Raw genomic sequence first — 27,280 nt, 5'->3', positions numbered from 1 at the left:
ATATAAGATTTCTCTAGAGATAGAAAGCAGACCAGTGATTGGCTCAGGCTAGTAGTGGGAGTGGAAACTGACTGTACATTGGCACAAGGAAGCTATCTGGATGATGGAGATGTTCTAAAACTGCACTGTGATCATTGCACAACTTTATAAACTTACCAAACATCACTGAATTGTATACTTACAATGGGTGAATTTTATGGTACATGTAAATTATGCCTCAGTAAAATTGCTTTTTAAAAAGTAAATAGGGCTTCCCTGGTGGCGCAGTGGTTGAGAGTCCGCCTGCTGATGCAGGGGACACGGGTTCGTGTCCCAGTCCGGGAAGATCCCAAATGCCACGGAGTGGCTGGGCCCATGAACCATGGCCGCTGAGCCTGCATCCGGAGCCTGTGCTCCGCAACAGGAGAGGCCACAACAGTGAGAGGCCCGTGTACCGCAAAAAAAAAAAGAAAAAGTAAATAAAGAGGTAAAACTTCAGGCGGCTGAAGATAATAGAGGCTGCCTTCCTTTCTACCTCCCAATACTTCCTCTATAAACAATACAGAACACAGTAAACGAAGGGAGGATTGAAACTCATGGGAGAAGCTAAACTACATGAAAACTACACCTTTGGCATAACTTGAAGACAGAGAATGTCCAAACTTCAATATAATTGTAAGTAAAATGGAAAAAAACCCAAATCCCAGTGCATGATTTCTCCAACTCCTGGTGCTCTTGTAGATCAGAGCAGGGACTACATGGAAGGGACTTAAAAGTGACATGCAACTCGAAGGGGCAGTTTTTAAAATGCATAGCTTCTGGGGCAAGGAGATGGATGGGTGATAAAAGGCAGAAAGGAAGAGGCACCTTTTGGCAACTGGTGTGAAGGAGGAAAAAAACATAAGAGGAATATTTAGGGTCTTGCACAACAAAAAAAATGAGAGGTCATACATCTACATAGGAGTGTGTGTAGAGCACTTAATTAGCCCCTCTTTGGTTCTCTCATTTTCCAGGCTCTCCTTTTAAAATTTCTGGCTAGTCTGTTCTTCTGTCACTTGACATAAGCAGACTAGTAGAACTGTGACTTTCCCTGTTCCTTTTCCTATCAAGTTTCTTTTACTGATAGTGAGTTTGCTATTTTTATTGACACTGCTGCCAGGTGGGGTTTTTTCACTCTTAGGCACCAGATAAAGTCAACTGTTGGTTTTCACAACCTGTCTGACTTGAGTAGAACTACAAGGCTGAACTAGCTTGGGGGTGGTGGGAGGATGGGAGCAGCCCCAGAATGTCACAGATTCCCACTTTATTACTAGAAGTTCAGCAGTTTTTCGTAAATAAGTGCCTCTCAATTTGTTTGCCATTATTTGATTTCCAGAACCCTGAAATGGTAGTTTTGGTCCAGTTTTATAATTGTTTCCTGGGGAGATTTACTGATCTCTAAACTCTGCCATACCTGGAAATCCTGCCCCTTCATTTACTGTTCATCTATGTAGTTGGAGGCATTTTTCTCAAGGATATTATAAGTATATATGTATAGTTGATAGATATGAAATCTATATTTCATGTATCACATCATATATCTTATATTCATGTATATAATATATGATATGTATAAAAAATGTGGCCTCTTCACAATTATTGCATATAGTTGGGATCCTCAAGAGCAGGTATGTTAACTAAAGACCAGAGGCCAAACCCTGTCCACTACCTGTTTTTGTAAATAAAGTTTTATTGTAACACAGCCACTCTCATTCATTTATATATTGTCTGCGGCAGCATTCATACTATAGCACCAGAGCTGAGTAGTTGCAATAGCATCTACATGGCCCACAAAGCTTAATATGTGGCCCTTTACACAAAAAATTTTCTGACTTCAGCGTCAGAGCAGTATCATCATCATAATTAACATTATAATTATCATTATAAATAATACTATTAATTTGTCCAGTGTTTTTAATTTCACATTTATTCTTTCTCTTTGTTTTCTCAATAACCCAATGTGGCAAGCTGGATAGATATTAAATGATCATTTATCAGATTTCAAAAACGAGTGGCAAGCTTGTGTAAGTATGAATGTATAAAATTATAACTCAAAGTAAATATTCTAAGAATAATATTTTAATAACATAATGATACTAAAATTTAACAACAGAATACAAACAGAATTTAGTATGTTATAGTAGTTTCATTTGGCCTGGGATAACATTCATTCTAACAATATTCTTTTCATATATTTCTGCCTCCATCAAGCCTGCTCTTCCATGACCAAACTACTGCAAAATCCTAGGCCTGAGAAAATGTGCATTTTTTTCTTTGATATTTTGAAATCTCCTTGTTTAACTATTAGTTTGCATTTAAACAGGGAATATTTCAATTGTTCAATACTAAATACTGCTCCTTTATAGAGCAATTTTCTCAGTTCAGCATAGCTTACGTGTCAGCAGAGACATTCAGTGTTCTTTGTTGAATAATATGTCTGTGGATTGAACAAAAGGGAGGGAGGTTATCTGGAAATGTGTCTTCTCCTTGAGGTGCTAAAGATAGGCCAACAAAAGCTTCATTTAGCATATCCCCTCTGTCGAAAGGCCCCAGGAGTTCTGTTAAAAAAAGGATTAAGATTTGAGTTAAATACAAATGTAATTTCCGCTAACTTTGTTCATAAGTACAGTTACAGGAAAACTTTCACATATCCCAATGAAACTTTTTTTTTTTGGTCAGTTTACTATGTAGCACACAGTGGAAATCTTGCAGTCACAGTTCCCTATGACTTATGTTATTCTTAGACTTAGCTCAACCAGGGGAGTTTGATAGCTGAGTAATGAATTTTTTTGAGTTCAGATTTTAAAAATTCATTTATAACTTGCCATTCATAGTGTTTTTAAACAGCATTTAATTAATCAAGTATTCTTTTTTTAACCAGTTAACCAGAATATTTTATTATATTGGAAAATTATAAGATTTTAAAAATTTTACTCTCTCAAACGTAGCACACAACTTGAAAACTAAAAGCAAAATATTTTTTCCAATATTTACTCCTAATAATTTTAAAGTGTCTATAGAGAGTTTACTATTCCCACATCATACAGATGAATAGGGAGAACTTTAATATTGGCAACTTTGACACAGCATTGTTTTAAAAAATTGTTTGAAACATAATGAAGTGTGAAAAATATGTACTTGAAAAAACATAAACCTTATTAAAAACCATTAACCCTTAGAACCACAGTGTATCTGTGTGTATTTTTTTTTTAGTTAAAAAATTTTAGACTACAAAAGCAGAGTAAAAACACATAACTTAATTTTTACCATGTTGAGCATTTTTAAGTGTACCGTTCAGTAGTATTAAGTATATTCACATTATTGTGCAACAGATCTCCAGATGTTGCAAAACTGATGCTGAACACCCATTAAAGACTCCCCATTTTTCCTTTCCTCCAGCATCATTTTACTTTGTTTTCTATAAACCTGACTACTTTAAATGCCTCATGTAAGTGGTATCATACAGTATTTGTATTTATGTAACTGGCATATTTCACTTAGCATAATGTCCTCATGGATCATCCATACTGTAGCATGTGACAGGATTTTCTTCCTTTTTAAGGCTGAATAATATTCCACTCTATCTATATACCATGTTTTGTTTATCCATTCATTCTTCCATGAATATTTGGGTTGCTTCCACCTCCTGGCTATTGTGAATAATGCTGCTATGAACATGGGTGTGCAGATATATTTTTGATACCCTGAATACAATTTCTTTGGATATATACATATATAAGTAGGTTTGCTGGATAATATGTAAGTTCTATTTTTCTTTTTTTTTTTTTTCTTTTTTGTGGTATGCGGGCCTCACTGTTGTGGCCTCTCCCGTTGCGGAGCACAGGCTCCGGACGCGCAGGCTCAGCGGCCATGGCTCACGGGCCCAGCCGCTCCGCGGCATGTGGGATCTTCCCAGACCGGGGCACGAACCCGTGTCCCCTGCATCGGCAGGCGGATTCTCAACCACTGCGCCACCAGGGAAGCCCATGTAAGTTCTATTTTTAATTTTTTGGGGAACCACCATATTATTTTCATTGTGGTTGCACCATTTTACAATCCTACCAACAATGTACAAGGGTTCCAATTTCTCCACATCCTAACCAACACTTGTTATCTTCTGGTTATTTTTTTGGTAGTAGCCATCCTAATGAATGTAAGGTGATATCCATTATAGTTTTGATTTGCTTTTCCATAGTAATCAGTGATGTTGAGCATCTTTTCATGTGCTTATTGGCTATTTGTATATCTTCTTTGGAGATAAGTCTATTCAAGTCCTCTGCCCATTTTTGAATCAGGTTGTTTGATTTTTGTTGTCAAGTTTCAAGAGTATTTTATATATTCTGGATATTAATCCCTTATCAGATTATGATTTGCAGATATTTTTTCCCATTCCATGGGTTGTCATTTCATTCTGTTGTGTCTTTTGATGAACAAAAGATTAAAATTTTGATATAGTCCAGTTTATTTATTTTTACTTTTGTTGCCTGTACTTTTGGTGTCATATTCAAGAACTTATTCCAAATCCAGTGCCATGAAGATTTTTCTGTTTTTTTTTTTTTTTTTCCCTAAGAGTTTTTTAGTTTTAGGTCGTATGTTTAGGTATTGATCCATTTTGAATTAATTTTCATATATGGTACAAAGTAAGGGTCTAGCTTCATCTTTTGCATATGTATATCCAGTTTTCCCAAAAGCATTTGTTGAACAGACTGCCCTTTCCTCATCAAATGGACTTGGCACCTTTGTTGAAAATCATTTGACCATATATGTGAGGGTTTATTTCTGGCCAGCTTATTTTATTCCATTGGTCCATATGTCTGCCTTTATGCCAGTGCCATACTATTTTTTAGCTTTGTGGTAAGTTTTGAAATGAGGAAGTGTGAGTTCTCCGCTTTGTTCTTCTTTTTCAAGATTGTTTTGGCAATTCAATGTCCCTTGAGATTCCATATGAATTTTCGGATGAGTTTTTCTGTTTCTGCAGAATACATCATTGGGATTTTGATAGAGATTACATCAAATATGTAGATTGCTTTGGGATGTACGGACATTTTAACAATGATGTCTTCCAACCCATGAACATGGGATGCTTTTCCACTCATTACTGTATTCTTTACTTTCTCTTAGCAGTGTTTTCTACTTTTCAGTGTAGAAGACTTTCACCTCTTTAGATTTAAGAATTTCATTCTTTTTGATGCTCTTGTACATGGAATTGTTTTTAAAATTTCCTTTAGAGATGTTTCATTTCTAGTGTATAGAAACATAGCTGATTTTTGTGTTGTGTATCCTGCAACTTTGATGAATTCATTCATTCTAACAGCTTTTCAGTGGAATATTTAAGGTTTTCTAGAAATAAGATTATATCATCTGCAAATAGATATCATTTTACTTCTTCCTTTCCAATATGGATGCCTTTGATTTATTTTATTGCCTAATTGCTCTGTCTGGGACTTCCAGTACTATGTTCAATATAAGTGGAGAGAGTGGGTATCCTTGTCTTGTTCATGATTGTAGAGGAAAAGCTTTCAGCTTTTTACCATTGAGTACCATGTTAACTGTGAGTTCTTCTTTATTATATCAAGTTTTCTCCTATACCTACTTTGTTGAGTTTTTATTATGAAAGGGTGTTGAATTCTATCAAGTGTTTTTTGTGCATTAATTGATAAATACATATAGCTTTTGTCCTTCATTCTGTTAATGTGGTATATTACATTCATTTTTTTCAGGTTGTACTATCCTTGCATTCTAGGAATAAATCGCTTGGTCACGGTGTATAATTTTTTAATATTCTGCTGAATTTGGTTTGGTAGTATTTTGTTAGCAATTTTTGCTTCAACAATCATCAGAGATATTGGTCTATTTTCTTTTTTTTTCTTCGTCTGACTGGTTATGTGGGCATCTTGTAGCTTTGGTTGTGTAAGAGACCTTCTGCCAGTTTTCAGTTGGTTTTCTAGGAGAAATGTTCCACATGTAGATGTATTTTGATATGTTTGTGGCAGAAGGTGACCTCCCTGTTCTTCTACTCTGCCATCTTGATCTCCACCAGTCAATTCTTTTCTTTTTCTTTTAAATAAATTTATTTATTTAGCTATTTATTTTTGGCTGCGTTGGGTCTTCGTTGATGCACGCAGGCTTTCTCTAGTTGCAGCAAGCGGGGGCTACTCTTTGTTGCAGTGTGCAGGCTTCTCATTGCAGTGGCTTCTCTTGTTCTGGAGCATGGACTCTACAGCGCAGGCTCAGTAGTTGTGGCACACGGGCTTAGTTGCTCTGCAGCATGTGGGATCTTCCCAGACCAGGGCTCAAGCCCATGTCCCCTGCATTGGTAGGCAGATTCTTAAGCACTGTGCCACCAGGGAAGCCCTATTCTTTTCTTTAGTGTCTTTGTCTAGCTTTGGTATTAGGGTAATGATAGCCTCATAGAATGAGTTTGGGATGTTACTTCCTCTTCAGTTTTTTGGAAAAGTTTAAGGAGGTTTGGCATTAATTTTTCTTCAGATGTTTAGTAGAATTTCTAGTGAAGCCATAGGCCCTACACTTCTCTTTCTGATTCAACTTCTTTATTAGCTATAGATCTGGTCAGATTTTCTATTTCCTTATGATTCATTCTTGGTAGGTTGTGTGTTTCTAGGAATTTATCCATTTCTTCTAGGTTTTACAATTTGTTGGCATGTAATTGTTCATAGTACTCTCTTATAATCCTTTTTTGTTTCTGTGGTATTGGTTGTAATGGCCCCCCTTTCATTTCTGATTTCCGTTTCTGAGTCATCTTTTTTTTTTTAACATCTTTATTGGAGTATAATTGCTTTGGTGTGTTAGTTTCTGCTTTATAACAAAGTGAATCAGCTATCTTTGTTAATCTAGCTAATGGTTTGTCAATTTTGTTGAAATTTTCAAACAACCAGCTCTTAGTGTTATTGATTTTTTCTATTGTTTTTCTCATCTCTATTTCATTTATTTCACCTCTGATCTTTGTTATTTCCTTCCTTCTGCTAACTTTGGGCTTAGTTCATTTTTCTCTAGCTTCTTGAGTTGTAAAGTTAGGTTGTTGATTTGAGATCTTTCTTCTTTTTTAATGTAAACATTTATTGCTATAAACTTCCTTCTTAGCACTGCTTTCACTGCATCTCCTAAGTTTTGGTATGTTGTGTTTTCATTTTCACTTGTCTCAAGATGTTTTCCCTTTTGATTTCTTCTTTGACTCATTGTTTAAGAGTGTGTTTAATTTCCATGTTGTGATGGTTAATTCTGTATATCAAACTGATTGGGCTAAGGGATGCCGAGATGGTTGGTAAAACATTATTTCTGGGTATGTCTGTGAAGGGGTTTAGGAAGGAGTTAACATTTGAATCAGTAAAGAAGATCTACCCTCATCAAGGTGGGCATGTATCATCCAATCTGTTGAGGGCCCAAATAGAACAAAAAGGCAGAGAAAAGGCAAATTGTCTTTTTCTCTTCTTGAGCTGGGACCCCATCTTCTCTTGCACTCTGACATTGGAGCTTCTGGTTCTTGAGCCTTTGGATTCTGGAACTTACATCAGTGACAATTTCTCACCAGGCCTTTGGCCTTAGACTGAATTACACCACAGATTTCCTGGTTCTCCAGCTTGCAAATGGCATATTGTGGGACTTCGCAATCTCCATAAACATGTCAGCCAGTTCCCATAATAAATTCCCTCATATATCTATGTTCTGTTTGTTCTTTTTCTCTGGAGAAACCTAGTACACATGTGTTTGCAGATACTTTAGTTTTTCTTCTGCTGTTGATTTCTCGTTTCATTCCATTATGTTAAGAAAAGATCTTCCTAATGATTTCAGTCTTTTAAATTTTGTTAAGTCTTGTTTTTGGCTTAACATAAGGTCTGTCCTGGAGAATGTTCCACGTGCATTTGAGAAGAATGTGTTTTCTGCTATTATTGGATGGAGTAGTTCTCTATGTCTTTTAGGTCCAATTGGTGTGTAGTGTTGTTCAAGTACTCTGTATCCTTCCTGATATTCTGTCTGATTGTTTTTCAATAACTGAAAGTAGGGTATTGAAATCTCCTACTATTAGTTTGTTATTATTTCTTCCTTCGATTCTGTCATTGTTTGGTTTATATCAGAGCTCTCATGTTTAGTGAACAAACACTCATATTGAAATATCTTCCTGGTGAGTTGTCCTTTTTTATCATTATATAAGGTACTTTGTCTCTTGGGACAGTTTTTGACTTAAAGTCTGTTTGTCTGATATCAGTACAGACAGCTCTGCTGTCTTGTGGTTACCATTTGCACAAAATATATTTTTCCATCCTTTTACTTTCAACCTATGTGCGTTGCTAGATATAAGGTGAGTCTCTTGTATGCGGCATGTTGCTGGATCCTGCTTTTTTTTTTTTTTTTTTTTGTGGTATGTGGGCCTCTCACCGCTGCGGCCCCTCCCACTGTGGAGCACAGGCTCCGGACGCGCAGACCCAGCGGCCATAGCTCACGGGCCCAGCCGCTCCGCGGGATCCTCCCGGACCGGGGCACGAACCCACGTCCCCTGCATCGGCAGGTGGACCCCCAACCACTGCGCCACCAGGGAAGCCCGATCCTGCTTTTTTAAATCCAAAAATTAGATATAGGTTAGCCAGTCTATGTCTTCTGACTGAGGAGTTTCATCTATTTACAGTTAAAGTTATTACTGATGCAGAAGTATTTACCATTGCCATCTTACGTATGTCTTCTGTATGTCTTGTGGTTTTTGTCCCTCATTTCTCCACTTACTCCGTCCTGTGAGTTTCTTTGACTTTTTTGTAGTGATATGCTTTGATTTCCTTCTCTTTTACTTTTGGGTGCATTCTGTAGATATTTTCATTTTGGTTATTTCAATTAAACAAAATACCTTATAAAGCAATAAAAATCAATTTTAAACCAATGTCTTCAATCCCATGTAAAAACTCTACTTTAGGGCTTCCCTGGTGGCGCAGTGGTTGAGAATCCGCCTGCCGATGCGGGAGACACGGGTTCGTGCCCTGGTCCGGGAAGATCCCACATGCCGCAGAGCAACTGAGCCCGTGAGCCATGGCCGCTAGGCCTGCGCGTCCGGAGCCTGTGCTCCGCAACGGGAGAGGCCACAACAGTGAGAGGCCCGCATACCGCAAAAAAAAACCCAAAAAACAAAAAAAAACAAAACAAACAAAAAAACCTCTACTTTACATTTCTGCACCCAATTTGTTACTGTTGTTAAAAATTGTATCTTTATATATTTCGTACCCATTAACATAGATATATGGGGCAAATATGTGGGAGGCTTTTTGTCTTTTACACTCTATTTAAGAATTAAAAGTGGGTTTATGCAACAAAATTTCAGGAATAAAGGATTCTATATTTGTCTATATGTTTACTTTTACTGGGTAGGTTTTACTTTCATATCACTTCATGTTGCTGTGTAACATCCTTTCATTTCAATTGGTAGGACTCTAGCATTATTGTAGGGCAGGCTTAATTCTAGGCATTACTTAGAATTAGTAATGAATTCCTTTAGCTTTTGTTTATCTAAGAAGATCTTAATTTCTTTTGCATTTTTTAAAAATTGAAGCTTACTTGATTTGCAATATTGTGTTAGTTTCATATGTGCAACATAGTGATTTATTTTTGTTTTTTGCAGGTTATATTCTATTATAGGTTATTATAAGATATTGGGTGTAATTCCCTGTGCTGTAGAGTAAATCATTATTGCTTATCTATTTTATGTATACTATTTAGTATCTCTTAATCCCATCCTCTTAAATTGCCCCTCCTTTGGTAGCCATGCATTTGTTTTCTATGTCTGTGAGTCTGTTTTATATTTAAATTCATCAATACTATAGTTTAGATTCCACATGTATGTGATATCATGTAGTATTTGTTTTTCACTGTCTGACTTCACTGTTTGATATTCTCTAGGTCCATCCATGTTGCTGCAAATGGCAAAATTTATTCTTTTTTTGTGGCTGAGTAATATTACATTGTATGTATATACCACATCTTCTTAAGTGTATCATTTGTTGATGGACATCTGCGTTGCTTCCATGTCTTGGTTATTGTAAATAGTGTTGCTATGAATATTGGAGTGCATATATCTTTTTGACTTATGGTTTTCTCCGGATATTTGCTGGGATTGCAGGATCATATGGTAGCTCTATTTTTAGTTTTTTTAAGGAACCTCCATACTGTTCTCCATAGGGGCTGTACAAATTTATAATCCCACCACAGTGTAGGAGGGTTCCTTTCTCTCCACACTCTCTCCAGCATTTATTATTTGTAGACTTGTTGATGATAGCTATTCTAACTGGTGTGAGGTGAAACTTCATTGTGGTTTTGACTTGCATTTCTCTAATAATTAGCAATATTGAGCATTTATTTATGGGCCTTTTAACCATCTGTATGTCTTCCTTGGAAAAATGTTCAGGTCTCCTGCCCATTTTTTGGACTTGGTTGTTCGTTTATTGTTTTTTTTTTAAACATCTTTTTTGGAGTATAACTGCTTTACAATGGTGTGTTTCTGCTTTATAACAAAGTGAATCCGTTATACATATACATATGTTCCCATATCTCTTCCCTCTTGTGGTTTTTTTTGATACTGAGTTTTATGAGCTTATTGTATACTTTGGATATTAACCCTGTGTTGGTGACATTGTTTGCAAATACCTTCTCCCAATTCATAAGCTGTCTTTTCATTTTATTGACGGTTTCCTTTGCTGTGCAAAAGCGTTTAAGTTTGATTAGGTCCCATTTGTTTATTTTTACCTTTATTTCTTTTGCCTCGAGAGTCTGATCTAAAAAAAATTGTATGATTTATGCCAAAGAACGTTTCGCCTATATTTTCTTCTAGGAGTCAGTCTTATATTTAGCTCTTTAAATTATTTTAACTTTGTTTTTGTGTATGGTGTGAGGGAGTGTTCTAATATCATTGATTTATATGTAGCTGTCCAGCTTTCCTAATACTACTTGTTGAAGAAAATGTCTTTTTCTCCATGTATATTCTTGCCTTCTTTATTGTAGATTAATTGACCATACATGTGTGGCTTTATTCCTGGGCTCTCTATTCTGTTCCATGGATCTATCTGTTTTTGTCCCAATATCATGCTGTTCTGATTACTGTAGCTTTGTAATACAGTTTAAAGTCTAGGAGGGTTATGCCTCCAGCTTTTTCCCCCCTCAGGATTGCTCTGGAAATTCTGGGTCTTTTGTGATTCCATATACATTTTAGGATTATTTGATCTAGTTTTGTGAACAATGTCATGGGTATTTTGATAGGGATTGCATTAAAACTGTAGATTGCTTTGGGTAGTATGGACTTTTTGGCAATATTAATACTTGCAATCCAAGAGCATGGAATATCTTTCCATTTCTTTGTATCATCTTCCATTTCCTTTATTAGTGTTTTATAGTTTTCCGTGTATAGGTCGTTCACCTCCTTGGTTAAATTTATTCCTAGGTACTTTATTATTTTTGTTGCAATTTTAAACAGGATTTTTAAACTTTCTCTTTCTGATATTTCATTATTAGTGTATAGAAATGCAACAGATTTCTGTATATTAATCTTGTATCTTGCTACCTTGCTGAAATCATTTATTCTGCTAGTTTTTGTGTGGAGACTTCAGGGTTCTCTACATAAAGTATCATGTCATATGCAAATAGTGACATTTTACCTCTTTCCTTTCAATTTGGATACTTTTATTTTTCTTGCCTGATTGTTGTGGCTAGGACTTCCAATACTATGTTCAGTAGAAGTGGTGAGAGTGGGTATCCTTCTCTTGCTCCTGAATTTTGCAAGGATTTCAGCTTTTCACCACTGTTATGCTGGCTGTGGGTTTGTTGTAAATGGCTTTTATTATGTTGAGATATGTTCCCTCAAGACCAGTAGTCCCCAACCTTTTTGGCACCAGAGACCACTTTCGTGGAAGACAGTTTTTCCACGGACAGGGGTTGGGGGGATGGTTCAGGCAGAAATGCGAGCGATGGGGAGTGGCAGATGAAGCTTTATTCACTCACCTGCTGCTCACTTCCTGCTGTGCAGCCCGTTTCCTAACAGGCCGTGGACTGGTACTGGTCCATGGTCCAGGGGTTGGGGACCCTTGCTCTAGACCCACTTTGGTAATAGTTTTTATCATGAATGGATGTCAAATTTTGTCAAATGCTTTTTCTGTATTTATTGAGATGATCATATGGGTTTTGCCGTTCCTTTTCTTAATATGGTGTATCACATTCATTGATTTGTGTATGTTGAACCATCCTTGTGACCCTAGAATGAATCCAGCTTGATCATGGTGTGTCATCCTTTTTACGTATTGTTGGATTGAATCCAACTTGATCATGGTGTATCATCCTTTTTATGTATTGTTGGATTGCTAATATTTACTTGTGGATTTTTGCATCTATATTCATCAAAGATACTGGCCTGTTCTTTCTTTTTTTTTTAAACTGTTTTTTTGTCTGGTTTGGTATCAGGGTAATGATGGCCTTGGAGAATGAATTTGGTTGGAGAATGAATTTGGGAGTCTTCCCTCCTCTTCAGTTTTTTGGAATAGTTTGAGAAGGATAAGTATACATACTTCTTCATATGTTTGGTGGAATTCCACAGTGAAGCTGTCCAGTCTTGGACTTTTGTTTGTATGTAGTTTTTTTGTTTGCTTTTTTTGTTGTTGTTTTTGGCCATCCCATGTGGCTTGCAGGATCTTAGTTCCCTGATCAGGGACTGAACCTGGGCCATGGCAGTGAAAGTGCAGAGTCCTAACTATTGGACTGCTAGGGAATTCAGGGAGTTTCTGTTACTACAGCTTCTATTTCACATCTAGTGATTGGTCTGTTCAAATTATTATCTGTTTCTTCTTGGCTCAGTCTTCACAGGGTGCATATTCTAGAGATTTGTCCATTTCTTTTAGGTTGTCCAATTTCTTGGTATATAACTGTACATATTATTCTTTATTTTTGTATTTCTGTGGTATCAGTTGTTGTTTCTCCTCTTTCATTTCTTATTTCATTAATTTGGGTCCTCTCCCTTTCCTTCTTGGTGAGCTTGGCTAGAGGTTTATCAATTTTATTTATCTTTTAAAAAAAACCAATCCTTGGTTTTATTGATCTTTTCTATTTTTTCAACCTCCCTTTTGTTCATTTTCTCTCATCTTTCTTATTACCTTCCTTCTGCTGACTTTCAGCTTTGTTTTTTCTGTTTCTAATTCTTTTAGGTGATAGGTTAGGTTGTTTATTTGAGATTTTTCTTGTTTCTTGAGGAAGGACTGTATTGCTATGAACTTTCCTCTTAGAACTGCTTTTGCTGCATCCCAGAAATTTTGTAGCTATGTTTTCATTTCATTTGTCTTGAGGTATTTTCTGATTTCTTTTAAATTTCATTGTTTACCTGTTGGATTTTTTATTTGCATATTGTTTAGTCTTCACATCTTTGCGCTTTTTCTGTTTTTCTTTCTGTAGTTGATTGCTAGATTCATACCATTGTGGTCAGAAAAGATGCTTGATACAATTTCTATCCTCTTAAGTTTGTTGAGGCTTGTTTTGTGGCCTAGTATTTGGTCTGTCATAGAGAACATTCCTTGTGTGCTTGAAAAGGATGTGTATTCTGAATTTTTTTGGATGTGGTGTCCTGTAGATATCATTTAAGTCCAACTGATCTGTTGTGTCATTTAGGATTTCTGTTGCCTTATTGATTTTCTCTCTAGAAAATCTGTCCATTGATGTCCATAGGGTGTTAAAGTCTCCTACTGTATTTTTGTCCATTTCTCCCTTTAAATCTGTTAGTATTTTTTAAAAATTATATTCAGGTACTCCTGTATAGGGTGCCTATATGTTAGCAAGTACAATATCTGCTTCTTGTATTCATCCCTTTATCATTATGTGATGTCCTTTTCTTTCTTTATGGCCTGTGTTTTAAAGTCTATTTTGTCTGACATGAGTATTGCTATTTCACTTTCTTTTCTATTTTCCTGAAATATCTTTTTTCATCCCCTCACTTTTAGTCTGTGTGTGTCTTTTATACTGAAGTGAGTCTCTTGCAGGCAGCATATTGCAGGGTCTTGTTTTGAATCCAATCAGCCACTCTGTGTCTATGATCAGAGCATTTAGTCCATTGTCATTTAAAGTAATTATTGATAGGTATGTACTTAGTGTCATTTTATTCCTGTTTTGCAGTTGTTTTTGTAGTTCTTCTTTGTTCATTTGTTTTTTTGTTTTTGCTTGGTGGTTTGAGAATTTTCTTTTATAGTATGCTTGAGTACCTTTATTCGAGGTTTTTGTGAATCTATTGTGATTCTGATTTGTGATTACCATGGGGTTCATGTATGTTTATCCATAACTATTTCTACCTGCTTTAAACTGATAGTCACTCAAGTTCTAAGAGATTTTACAAGATTTACGTTTGTTACTCCCCTTCCCCCATATTTTGTGATTCGGTGTCCTATTTTACATCTTCATCCTTATCATCTGTTTGTTTTACTTATAATCACTTTACATTTTAAAAATTTTGGTTTGTTTTTTAATCTATGTACTGGCTTACTTAGATGATCTTTAATCCTTTTATAAATTAGCCTTTCCTATTGTGATTTTTCATTTCCTATAGATTCTTGCTTTTTTTTCTATTTAGAGAAGACCTTTCAATATTTCTTTTAGGGTAGGTTTAGTATTGCTGAATTCTTTTAGTTTTTGCTTGTCCAAGAAAATCTTTGTCTCTCCTTCTATTGTAAATCATAATCTTGCTTGGTAGAGTACCTTAGGTTGCAGGTGTTTTCCCTTTCAGGACTTTGAATATATCATGCCCCCCTCCCTTTTAGCCTGTAATGTTTCTGCAGAGAAATCCTCTGCAGAGAAATCCACTGATCACCTTATGGAGGTTCACTTGTAAGTAACTCTTTGCTTTTCTCTTGCTGCCTTTAGAATCCTCTGTTTAACTTTTGCCATTTTAATTATGATATATCTTGGTGTGGGTCTGTTTGGGTTTATATTGTTTGGGACTCTCTGTGCTTCCTGTACCTGCATATTTGTTTCCTTCTTTAGGTTTGAAAAGTTTTCAGCCATAATTTCTTCAAATACCTTTTCAATCCTCTTCTCCATCTCTTCTTCTGGAAACCTTATTATGCATAAGTTGGCATGTTTTATATCATCTCATAGAGCTTATATATTCTTTGTCTTTTTTGTTTTTTCTTCTGTTTACTGTTCTGCTTAGGTGATTTCCATTATTCTGTCTTCCAGATTACTTATTCATTTTTCTGTGTAATTTAGTTGGTTATTCATTGCTTCTAGTTTGCTTTTTTAAAAATTTAATTTTCTTTATTTTTGGCTGAGTTGGGTCTACATTGCTGCACACTGGCTTTCTCTAGTTGTAGCGAGTGAGGGCTACTCTTCGTTGTGGTGCATGGGCTTCTCATTGCAGTGGCTTCTCTTGTGGAGCATGGGCTCTAGGCACACAGGCTCAGCAGTTGTGGCTCGCAGGCTTAGTTGCTCTGCAGCATGTGGGATCTTCCCAGATCAGGGCTCGAACCTGTGTCCCCTGCATTGGCAGGCAGATTCTTAACCACTGCGACACCAGGGAAGCCCCTCTAATTTGCTTTTTATCTCAGAAATTCAATTTCCTATTTCTGATAGGTTCATGTTTATAGTTACTAGTTCCCTGTTACAGTGATCTGCATTTATATTGATAATCTTTTGTAATTCAATTACATTTTTATTACCACCTTTTTGAACTTGGGGTCTGGTATACTTAAGCTTTTATTAAAATTACTTATTCTCCTAGGGGATTTTTCTTGTTCTTTTAATTGGGAGTAGTTCCTTTGCCTTTCCATTTAATTAACTTTCTCTGTATCTATGAATTTAGAAGAAACAGTTTTCTATTGTGCTCTTGAAGCGGTGGTTTTATGTGGGAGCATCCCTGTGTAGACTGCATGTACAGTGTTTTTGGCACAAAGGCTGGTTTTGGTATGAATGCCAGCCATGTCTTTCCTCAGGGTGTGCTGGCCAATATCACCTTGATAGGGGATGTGCTCAGTGTTGGAATATCTAAAGCCTGTATAGGTTGCTAGTGGGACTTCCTCTCTGCTCCATGACTTTCACAATTTTGGAGTAGAAGCCTTGAGGGTTGGGCTTGATTCAGGTCTATTCCCCTTTAGAGGGAATGTTCTGCCCCAAAGGAGGGGAGTGCTAAAGCAAGTGTGTGTGACCACCTCTGTAGATGTCCATAGCATTGCTCAGAGGCAGCCCAAGCTTGTGTCCCTTACCCTGTTGTGTTCATCTCAGATCTAGTGCAAAGTTGTGGCATGGTTGGGGAGGGCCAGAGCATTCACTCAGCTGGGAGCTTGGCCAGGAGTGGAGACTAAGTCATGCTGGTTCGCAGCACCACCTGAATAAATATTGACAATGGCTGCCACTGCCCTACCCCAAGCATACTGCAGCCTCTCCAGGTTGTCTCTGCATAGCTAGACTGAGTCTTTCCCCAGATCCCGGCTGCCCCAGATCCTGTGCCAAGCTGTGGTGTGGAGTTAGCGGGGCCAGGATTTAGCCCCACTCAGAGTTGAGAGAGTGGTGAGATGGCAGCCACCAGTGCAAAATTCTCTCCACCCTGGTTGTTGGCAAGCCAGGATGCACGCACTTTTCATGAGTAGTGTCTAGGCTTCTCAACCCCTTCTATCTGTCCCAGAGGTTCTCCAAGCAGCCAAGGGGACTCTTCTCTCCACAGGACCCCAAGACTGTGGCTCGACCTGCTTGCTCGCCATGGAGAGGGTCCACCGGTGCAGACCTTCTTTTCAGAGCCCTCCCAGGAGCAGAGGTCATACATTATGTCTTTTTTCAATCCTACCTAGTTAAATGGAAATCTTTCTTGTAGCTTTGGTTGTATAGGAGTTCTTCTGCCAGTTTTCAGTTAGTTTCCCATGAGAATTGTTCCACATGAAGATGTATTTTTGATGTGTTTGAGGTGAGCTCCATGTCCTCGTATTTTGCCATCTTGATCTGACCCACTCTTTTTCATTTTTGAAGCATGGTCCTGCAGGATACAGTACTCTTGGTTGACAGTTTTGTCTTTTAGCACTTCGAACATATCATCCCATTCCTTTCTGACCTACAAGATTTCTGCTGAGAAATCTGCTCGTAATCTTATTGAGGCACCCTTGTATGTGATGAGTCATTTTCTCTTGCTGTTTTCAAGATTCTCTCTCTGTCTTTGACTATCAACAGTTTGATAATGTTGGTATCTGTGTTTAAACTAGTTGGAGTTCATTGAGCTTCTTGACTTTGAATATCCACTTCTTTCCTCAGATTTGGGAAGTTTTCAGCCATTATTTCTTCAAATAAGCTCTCTTTATACCTGTCTTTTCCTTCTGGGACTCCCTCAATGCATATATTGGCCTCTTTGATGGTGTCCCGTAGTCTTTTAGGTGCTCTTCACTTTTTTGCATTTTTCTAACTTTTTGCTCCTTTAACTTGATGAATTGTAATGACCTGTGTTCAAGTTTTTTGATTCTTCTACCTAATCAAGTCTGTTTTTGAATCTCTCTAGTGAATTTTTCAGTTCTGTTGTGGTATTTTTCAACTTCGTAGTTGCTGTTATTTTTAATAGTTTCTATCTCTGCAGATGTTATTTTATTCATGCATTGTTTTCTTGATTTGGTGTAGTTGTATGTGTTCTTTTTTAGGTTATTGAGTGTCTTTATGACAGTTATCTTAAATTCTTCATCAGGAAGTTCATAGATATGAATACATAGAGGAGGTGTAACTGAGAGAACGGCAGAGCATGTGCCTGCAATCCTGGCCCTCTGACCATGGCAGCTGAGCCACAGTTTCAAAAAACCCAGTAGCAACAGGGAAGTTGGCACACATGACTCTGGCCTTCTGACCACAGTGGTGCCTGTGTCAACAGGTAACTGGGCAGCAGAGCAGCAAGGCCTGGAACCCATCCCTCCAGCTGCTGAGGTGCCCACAATCCCAGCCCCTGCACCCCCCTCCCCAGTCCTCAGAGGTGCAGCCCATGAACCTTACAACAATGGATATGGTAGAGGTGTCTGTGAAACCCCAGCTTCGGCCACACCAACCCCCTTCCCCCACAGCAGAGGAGCCCACAACTTAGGGGATTCTAGACATGAGGGAAGAGCCCATGATCCATTTGATGACAGTGACTCTGAAAGAAGGCAACAATGACTCAGTGGCAGAAGAAGCAGCAATGAGGGCAAAGAGCCATACTTCTTACAGAGACATTGGAGGCTAGAAAGTGCTAACTCTCAAATATAACAAAGGGCAGCTCAGGTAAGAAAACCAAAACCTCTTCTTATAGCATAATTTACCAGAAAACAAAAGAAAGGACTCGAACTTCTAACATATCATTTAACTTTAAATGCACTAGCAAAGAAACAACTCATCAGGCACCATCAAGAACCACAGTAACACCACAGCACAAAAAGAAAATGACAGTTCTTCAGAAACCAACCTTAAAATCATAGAATTTTGTGATCTAACTGATAGAGAATTAAAAATAGCTGTCATGAAGAAACTCAGCTACAAGAAAACTCAAAGGCAGTTTAATGAGCTCAGGAATAAAATTAATGAACAGAAGGAATACATTACCAAGAGATTGAAATTATAAAAGAGAGCCAAACAGAAATTATGGAGCTGAAGAACTGAATAAATGAGATGAAGAATGCATTAGAAAGCCCTGGAAATAGAGCATGTGGAAGAGAGAATTAGTGAGTTTGAAGATAGAAATCCAGAAATAATATGAATAGAAAAGAAAAGAGATAAGGTGTTTTAAAAATGAGTACATTCTGTGAGAGCTCTTTGACTCTTTTAGGAAGGGCAACATTCAATAATGTGTATCCCAGAAGGCGAAGGGAGCAAAGTTTATTTAAAGAAACAGTAGTTGAGAACTTCCCAAACCTGGGCAAGCAATTAGATATACAGAGCCATGGAGCTAAGAAAACAGCTATAATTACCTCAATGTAAAAATGCCTTCTCCAAGACACATAATAATAAAAGTGTCAAAAGTCAATGGCAAGGAAAGAATTTTAAATGCAGCCAGGGAAAAAAGGATGGTAACCTACAAAGGAACCCTTATTAGTCTATCAGCAGATTTCTCAGCAGAAATCCTATGAGCCAGGAGGCAGTGGAATGATAGTCTCAAAATACTGAAAGATAAAAACTTTTGTCACCCAAGAATACTCTATCCATCAAAGTTATCATTCAGATATTAAGAATAAGTAAAGACTTTCCTAGACAAAGAAAAGCTGAGAGAATTCATCAACACTACATTTGCCTTACAAGAGATATTGAAAGGAGCTCTTATACCAGACACAAAAAGGCAAAAATACACAAAACTTTGAACAAGGTGAGAAACACAATCAGAAAATTGCAATGTTTATCAGAATAGGTCTCTAAACACTTTATTATAACATAAAGCTTAAAGGGAGAAAGAAATTAGATTAAGCAGATTATAGAAATTTCAGTTTAGTAACAAAATCACAACATAAAAAGGGATACCTTGAGACAACAAAAACGTAAAAGGGAAAGAGGAAGAGGAGAAAACTCATATAGGTAAATGAAGATTAGATGGTGTCATCAGAAAAAGGAACATTTTGTTGGTGAGACGTTTAATACAAACATCAATGTAACCACAAAACAAACATAGATCAGAGACACAAAATATATTAAAAAAAGGAAAGAGAAAAATTTCATAGAAAACCAGGAAACCAAAATGGCAGACAGAAACACAAGGAAAAAGAAACAGTGAAGATACAGAGCAACTAGAAAGCAAAAGATAAAATGGAAGTACGAAGTCCTCATGTAACAATAATCACCCTAAATGTAAATGGATTGAATTCACCAATCAAAAGATACAGAGTGGCTAGATGGATTAAAAAACAAGACCCAACTATTGCCTCCAGGAGACACCTCAGCTTTAAAGACAAACATAGGCTAAAAGCGAAGGATGGAAGATGATACTCTAAGCAAATAGCAGCCAAAAGAAAGCTGGTGTAGCTATACTTATTTGAGAAAAAATAAACTTCAAGCCAAAAAAGATAATAGGAGACAAAAATGGGCAGTGTATTATAATAATAAGTGGACAGTTCATCAAGAAGATAAAACAGGGATTAATATATATGCACCTGACATGGGAGCACCAAAATATATAAAACAATTATTAACAGACCTACAGGGAGAAATTGAAAATAACACAACAATTAGTAGTGGACTTTAACATCCCACTTACATCAATGGATAAATCATCCAGGTAGAATGTCAACAATGAAATAGTGGCCTTAAATGAAACATTAAACCAGATGGGTTTGATAGATGTGTACAGAACATTCCATTCAAATGCAGCAAAATAATCATTCTTCTCAAGTGCACATGGACCAAAAGGTGTACATGGACCAAAAAGAGCATATGTTGGGATACAAAACAAGTTTCAGTAAAGTTAAGAAGATAAAATCATATGAAGGATCTTTTCCAATCACAATGGAAAATAGAAATCAACTACAAGAAGAAAATGGGGAAAATTACAAATATGAGGAGGCTGAACAACATGCTACTGAACCACTGTTGGGTCAGCAGAGATATCAAGTGAGAGATAAAACAAAAATTACCTGAAGAGAAATGAAAATAAAAATAATAGATATTAAAATCTGGGATACAACAAAAGATGGACTTTTATAGCAATACAGGCCCATCTCAAGAAACAAGAAAAATCTCAAACAATTTAACCTTACATTTAAATGAACTAGAAAAAGAAGAACAAATGAAGCTCAGCGTTAATAGAAGGAAGGAAATAATCAAGATCAGAGCAGAAATAAATGAAATGGAGACAAAAAGACAATAGGAAAGATCAATGAAATGAAGAGCTGCATCTTTGAACATTCGTTTTTAAAGATTTTAAAAATTATTTATTTATTATATTTATTTTTGGCTATGTTGGGTCTTAGTTGCGGCATTCAGGATCTTCATTGAGGCACGTGAGATCTTTCATTGCGGCATGTGGGCTCTGTTGTGGGGCACAGGCTTCTCTTTAGTTGCAGCATGTGGGTTTTCTCTCTCTAGTTGTGGCATGTGTGTTCTCTCTCTAGTTGTGGCACACAGGCTCCAGGGTGTGTGGGCTCTGTAATTTGTGGCACACAGGCTCTCTAGTTGAGGTGCACGAGCTTAGTAGTTGTGGTGCACGGTCTTAGTTGCCCCACAGCATGTGGGATCTTTTTCCCCTGACTAGGGATTGAACCTGTGTCCCCTGTATTTTAAGGCAGATTCTTTACCACTGGACCACCAGGGAAGTCCCCAAGAGCTTCTTTGAAAGGATAAACAAAATTGACAATTTGATAGCTAGACTCACTAAGAAGAAAACAGAGAAAGGCCCTGATAAATAAAATCAGAAATGAAAGAGGAAAAGTAACAAAGGATACTACAGAAATAGAAAGCGTTATAAGAGAATATTATGAACAGATTTATGCCAGCAAATTGGACAACCTAGAAGAAATGGACTAATTCTTAGAATAACACAAGCTTCCTAGACTGATTCATGAAGAAACAGAAAATCTGAATAGATCCATCAAAGTACAGTGATTCATACAGTAATCAAAAAACTCCCCCAAAATAAAAGCCCAGGACCAGACAGCTTCACAGGTGAGTTCTACTAAACATTCAAGAAGACTTAATACCTATCTTTCTCAAACTATTCCAAAATTTAAAGAGGAGTAAACACTTCCAAACTCATTTTATGAGGCCAACATCATCCTGTTACCAAAACCAGATAAAGATAACACACAAAAAGAAAATTGAAGGCCAAGATCTCTGATGAACACAGATGCAAAAACCCTCAACAAAATATTAGCAATCCAAATTTAACAATACATCAAAAGAATCATATACCATAATCTAATGGGATTTATTCCAGGGATACAAGGATGGTTCAACCTCCACAAATCAATCAATGTGATACACCATATTAACAATCTGAAGAATAAAACCCACATGGTCATCTCAATAGATACAGAAAAAGCAATGAAAAGATTCAACACCCAATTATGATAAAAATTCTCAATAACGTGGATATAGAAGGGAACCACAACATAATAAAGGCCATATATGATAAGCTCACAGTTAACATCATACTTGATGGTGAAAAATTAAAGCTATCCCTCTAAGATTAGGAACAAGACAAGGATGCCCACTCTTGCCACTCTTATTCAACATGGTATTAGAAGTCCTAGCCACAGAAGTTAGGCAAGAAAAAGAAATAAAAGGCAGGCAAATTGGAAGGGAAGAAGTCAAGCTGTCACTGCTTCCAGATGACATGATTTTATATATAGAAAACCCTAAAGACTCCACCAAAAACTATTAGAAATAATAAATGAATACAGTAAAGTTGTAGGATACAAAATCAATACACAAAAATCTGTTGAATTTCTATACACTGACAATATGCTAGCAGAAAGAGAAATTAAGAAAACAATCCGATTTAAAAATCACAACAAAAAGAATAAAATACCTAGGAATAAATTTAATTGAGGAGGTGAAAGAACTATACATTTGAAAACTATAACACATTGTTGAAAGAAATTGAAGAAGAAAGAAATGGACAAATAACTGGAAAAATATTCTGTGTTTGTGGCCTGGAAGAATTAATGTTGTCAAAATGCCCATATTACCCAAGGCAATCTACAGATTCAATGCAACCCCTACCAAAACTTCAGTGGCATTTTCCACAGAAATAGAACAAAAATTAAAAAATTTTTTATGGAATCAAAAAGACGCCAAGTTGCCAAAGCAATTCTGAGAAGAACAAAGCTGGAGGTATCACACTCCTTGATTTCAAACTATATTACAAAGTCATAGTAATCAAAACAGCATAGTATTGGCAGGAAAACAGATAGCTCAATGGATGGGACAGAATTGAGAGTCTAGAAATAAACCCATGTATATAAAGACAACTAATTTATGACAAGGGAACAAAGAGTACATAATGATGAAAGAATAGTCTCTTCAATAAATGGTGGGGAAAATGGACAACATGCAGAAAAATGAAACGAGGACACTATCTCACACTATGCACATAAACTAACTTAAAATGTGTTAAAGACTTGAATGTAAGATCTGGATCATAAAACTCCTTGAAGAAAACAGGCAGTATGCTCTTTGATGTTGGTATTAGCATTATCTTTCTAGATATATCTCCTTGGGCAAAGGAAAAAAAAGCAAAAATAAACAAATGGGATTCCATCAAACTAAAAAGCTTCTGTGAAGTGAAGCTTTTTTTTTCTGTGAAAGAAACCATCAATAAAATGAAAAGACAACTTACTGAATGGGAGAAGATATTTGCAGATGAAATATCTGATAAGGGTTTTTTAAAATTTATTTTATTTATTTATTTTTGGCTGTGTTGGGTCTTTGTTGCTGTGTGTGGACTTTCTCTAGTTGTGGAGAGAGGGGGCTACTCTTCGTTGCAGCGCATGGGCTTCTCGTTGCGGGGGCCTCTCTTGTTGCAGAGCTTTAGGCACGTGGGCTTCAGTACTTTTGTTGTGTGTGTCAGAAGTTGTGGCTCGTGGGCTCTAGAGTGCAGGCTCAGTAGTTGTGGTACATGGGCTTAGTTGCACCATGGCATATGGGATCTTCCCAGACCAGGGATTGAAGCCATGTTCCCTGCATTGGCAGGCGGATTCTTAACCACTGAGCCACCAGGGAAGTCCCCAGTAAGGGGTGATATCCAAAATATATAAGGAACTCACACAACTCAACAACAAAAAACCCTATTGAAAAATAGGCAGAGGACCTGAATAGAGGATGGCCAACAGGCATATGAAAAGATCCCTAATTATTAGAGATATGTAAATCAAAACCACAATGAGATATCACCTTACATTTGTGAAAATGTTTATTAAAGAAATAAGACAAGAAATAACAAGTGTTGTCAAGGATGTGGAGAAATGGGAACCCTCATTCACTCTTGTGGGAATGTAAATTTGTGCAGCCACTATGAGGACAGATCGGAGAGTCCTCAGAAAATTAAGAATACAGCTGCCAACAGGAATAAAGATGCAGACGTAGAGAATGGACTTGAGGACATAGGGAGGGGGAAGGGTAAGCTAGGATGAAGTGAGAGAGTGGCATGGACATATATACACTACCAAATTGTAAAATAGATAGCTAGTTGGAAGCAGCTACATAGCACAGGGAGATCATCTCAGTGCTTTGTGACCACCTAGAGGGGTGGGATAGGGAGGGTGGGAGGGAGACGCAAGAGGGAGGAGATATGAGGATATATGTATATGTATAGCTGATTCACTTTGTTATAAAGGAGAAACTAACACACCATTGTAAAGCAATTATACTCCACAAGAGATGTTAAAAAAAAAAAGGAAAATGAATGGAAAAAAAAAGAATACAGCTGCCATATGATCCCGCCATCCCACTTCTGAGTATTTATTCAAAGAATACAAAAACAATAATCCAAAAAGTAATATGCACTCCTATGTGCAGCATTTTTTATAATAGCCAATATATGGAAACGATGGAAGTGCCTATCAGTGGATGAATGGATAAAGAATATGTGGTATATAGATGCAACAGAATACTATTTAGTCATAAAAAAAATGAAATCTTGCCATTTGCAACAAATGGATGGACCTTAAGGGTATTATGCTAAGTGAAGTAAGTCAGAGAAAGACAAATACCATAAGATTTCACTCACATGTGGAATATAAAAAAACTAATAAACAAAAACCCTAACTGAATAAGACAAACAAAAACAACATGTAGATACAGAGAATAGAGTTATGGTTACCAGAGGGGGAGGGCAGTGGGGGAGAAGCTATACAGGAATAGAAATATAAAGTACACAAGACATATAATGCTATAAATCAATGGTACCTCAATAATTTTTTTTAAAAAAATCCAGAGTTCTGGCTTCTTTTTGAAAAATTAGAATTTGTGGCAAAATTTGACCTCCATTTCTTAAGGGCAGAAATCTGCTGAACCAGAATGGCTATTGCCCATTTTAGTCAGATAGACACACTCCAGTTCATACCAGTCTCCATCATACTCTATTATTTCCTCAACACTGAAGCTGGGTATCTATTCTGGTTATCATCAGGCTTATACTCTCATAGGCATTCAAGTTTGCTTTAGAACAGGGTCATCAAACTACTGCCCTTGGGCCAAGTACAGCAAGCTTTTCATCCAGATTTGTATGGCTCATGATGTAGGAATGGTTTTTATATTTTTAAGTGGCTGAAAAAATAATTATTTTGAGTGAAAATTATATGGATTTCATATTATACGAAATTCAAAAATTTTATTGGAACACAGCCACACTCATTTGTTTACATATTGTCTATGGCTGCTTTTGTGTTACGATGTCATAGTTGAGTAGTTGGGATAGTTCATATGACCTGTAAAGCCTAAAATATTTACTATCTAAACCTTTATAACAGAAGTTTGCTTAGCTCTGCTCTAGAACAAAAGGGAAAATCTGTCCTTACTCCTTTTTCTTTAATCTTTTTCCTTTTCTTGTCTCTTGTACTGGTTTCTCACTCTTATACATGTGCCTTCAGACATAGGATAAAATTGCCTTATCAAATTCCATTTCACATCAAGAAGGAAAACAGTGAAAAACCCAGGAGACGATGGTTCTCATCTCTGTCTTTAACTCTCTGTGATCTTGGACAAGTCATTTAATCTCTCAGCATATATTTCCTCATTTATTCAACAAAAATGCTAAATAAGATAATCTCTAAATATTTTTTCACTTTGAAGTCCCTGAAATAGGAGGAAAAAAAGGAAATAAGGGAAGTGAAAAGGTGGGTAAATAAAAATGTAAAAGACAAAGACTAAAATATGATTGGGAGTCTCCTGATTGCTAAGTAGGTAAGACAGAATAATAATTGCTACCTTAATTGAGTTAGGCCCTTTACATATATTACCCCTAATTCTCATAATGACCCTGTAAGGTAGGTATCATTATCCCATTTGCAGATAAAAAAACCGAGGGTCAGAGAGGTTAATTAGTTTGCTCTAAACCAGTATCCCTTAAGTAGCAAAAGAATGGAGGTTCATACCTGGAATATCTAGCTCCAAAGCCAGTGCTGTTCCATTTCAACAAACTGCCTGAGTCAAAAGAAGTGAGCTAAGAGAACTTATTGCTGTTATATGTTTGTCTTCTGAAATAAATGGCACTATTTCCCTGATGATCTTACACATTATTCTTTAAATCTATCTATTCTTCTGTTGGCCCTGTGCCTTAAAAAAAGATATCCTTTCCAGTCTAAAATCTCCAAAGGATTTTCAAGGTAAAACACATTTCAAGATGTGCAATCACATGGAAGAATGAAAATCTTTTATAATATTGTTTGTTAAACTGACAGCTGTACTTAACAGAAGCCATTAAAATATTTACAAAGTAGCAGCTGTTCTTGTAAAAAAAAATACAGCTTTTTGGAGGTATAAAAATAAACAAGTTGATAAGTACAAGATAAGCCATTTGACGGCTTCTTTGTGTACACTGCACAATATATTGAAAATGATGATATTTACAGAACAGTTATACGATGAAGCCTTTTAAGTTAAAAGGACACAGACCCAGACCCAGTAAGAGCTGTTTACAAAAATTCTTCATATGAATTTTTTAAGCAACTTTTTAGGAAGCCCCCAAACACCATAATCCTTTAAAAAATGTTAGGTTTTTGGTTTCTTTTTAATTTTTTAATTTAATTTAATTTAATTTTTGTGGTACGTGGGCCTCACTGTTGCGGCCTCTCCTGTTGCGGAGCACAGGCTCCGGTTGCACAGGCCCAACGGCCATGGCTCACAGGCCCAGCCGCTCCGTGGCATTTGGTATCCTCCCAGACCGGGGCACGAACCCGGTCTGGGTTTGTAATAATAATAAGAATTTTATTTTCAGTTAATCATTACTGTGTTTTGATCGATGTGTTGAGTTTCAGTGTATATATGTTATCAGAGTATATCACAGTGGGAATAGGTACTTGAAACAGTCTATTCCAGAGTTATTTGGTGAGAAAAGAAATCTTATAAACAAGATCAAATTTCATTTTTCATTGTTTGTCCCAGGTTAGAAAATGTAGTGAATATCAAGAATCACTAAATTTGTTTATTGTATTTCACTTGGTAAGCAGTTGGTTTTCTACAACTGAAATTTAGTGGTGAGATACTAGTTATTATTCTATTTCTATACATTTCCTCAAAATGTATGGTAATCTTACAGTGAAATATGAGGGCTACAATATATGTAAAGTTGAAGTCTCATTTAACTATGATTTACTAAATGACTTACTAA

General features: G+C 36.7%; 1 protein-coding gene across 8 annotated transcripts in view; it reads right to left on the bottom strand.

Annotated features, from left to right (window-relative positions):
* Positions 1-27,280, bottom strand: part of WDPCP (WD repeat containing planar cell polarity effector) — a 437,730-nt gene that overhangs the window by 73,742 nt on the left and 336,708 nt on the right. For 6 of the 8 annotated variants that reach the window (XM_067007522.1, XM_067007520.1, XM_067007521.1 and 3 more), the window contains one exon: positions 2,414-2,576. The exons of 1 other annotated variant lie outside the window; for it this stretch is intronic. In XM_067007522.1, coding sequence (XP_066863623.1) covers positions 2,414-2,576 — 163 coding nt within the window. Of the gene's footprint in view, positions 1-2,157; positions 2,577-27,280 lie in introns of those variants that run through there. One more of the 8 variants, XM_067007529.1, reaches the window with a different exon arrangement.

This window comes from Kogia breviceps, chromosome 11 (assembly GCF_026419965.1).
Source record: "Kogia breviceps isolate mKogBre1 chromosome 11, mKogBre1 haplotype 1, whole genome shotgun sequence".
Taxonomy (NCBI): Eukaryota; Metazoa; Chordata; class Mammalia; order Artiodactyla; family Physeteridae; genus Kogia; species Kogia breviceps.
The sequence above is the reverse complement of the archived record's forward strand: the minus strand, read 5'-3'. Positions and strand labels throughout refer to the sequence as shown.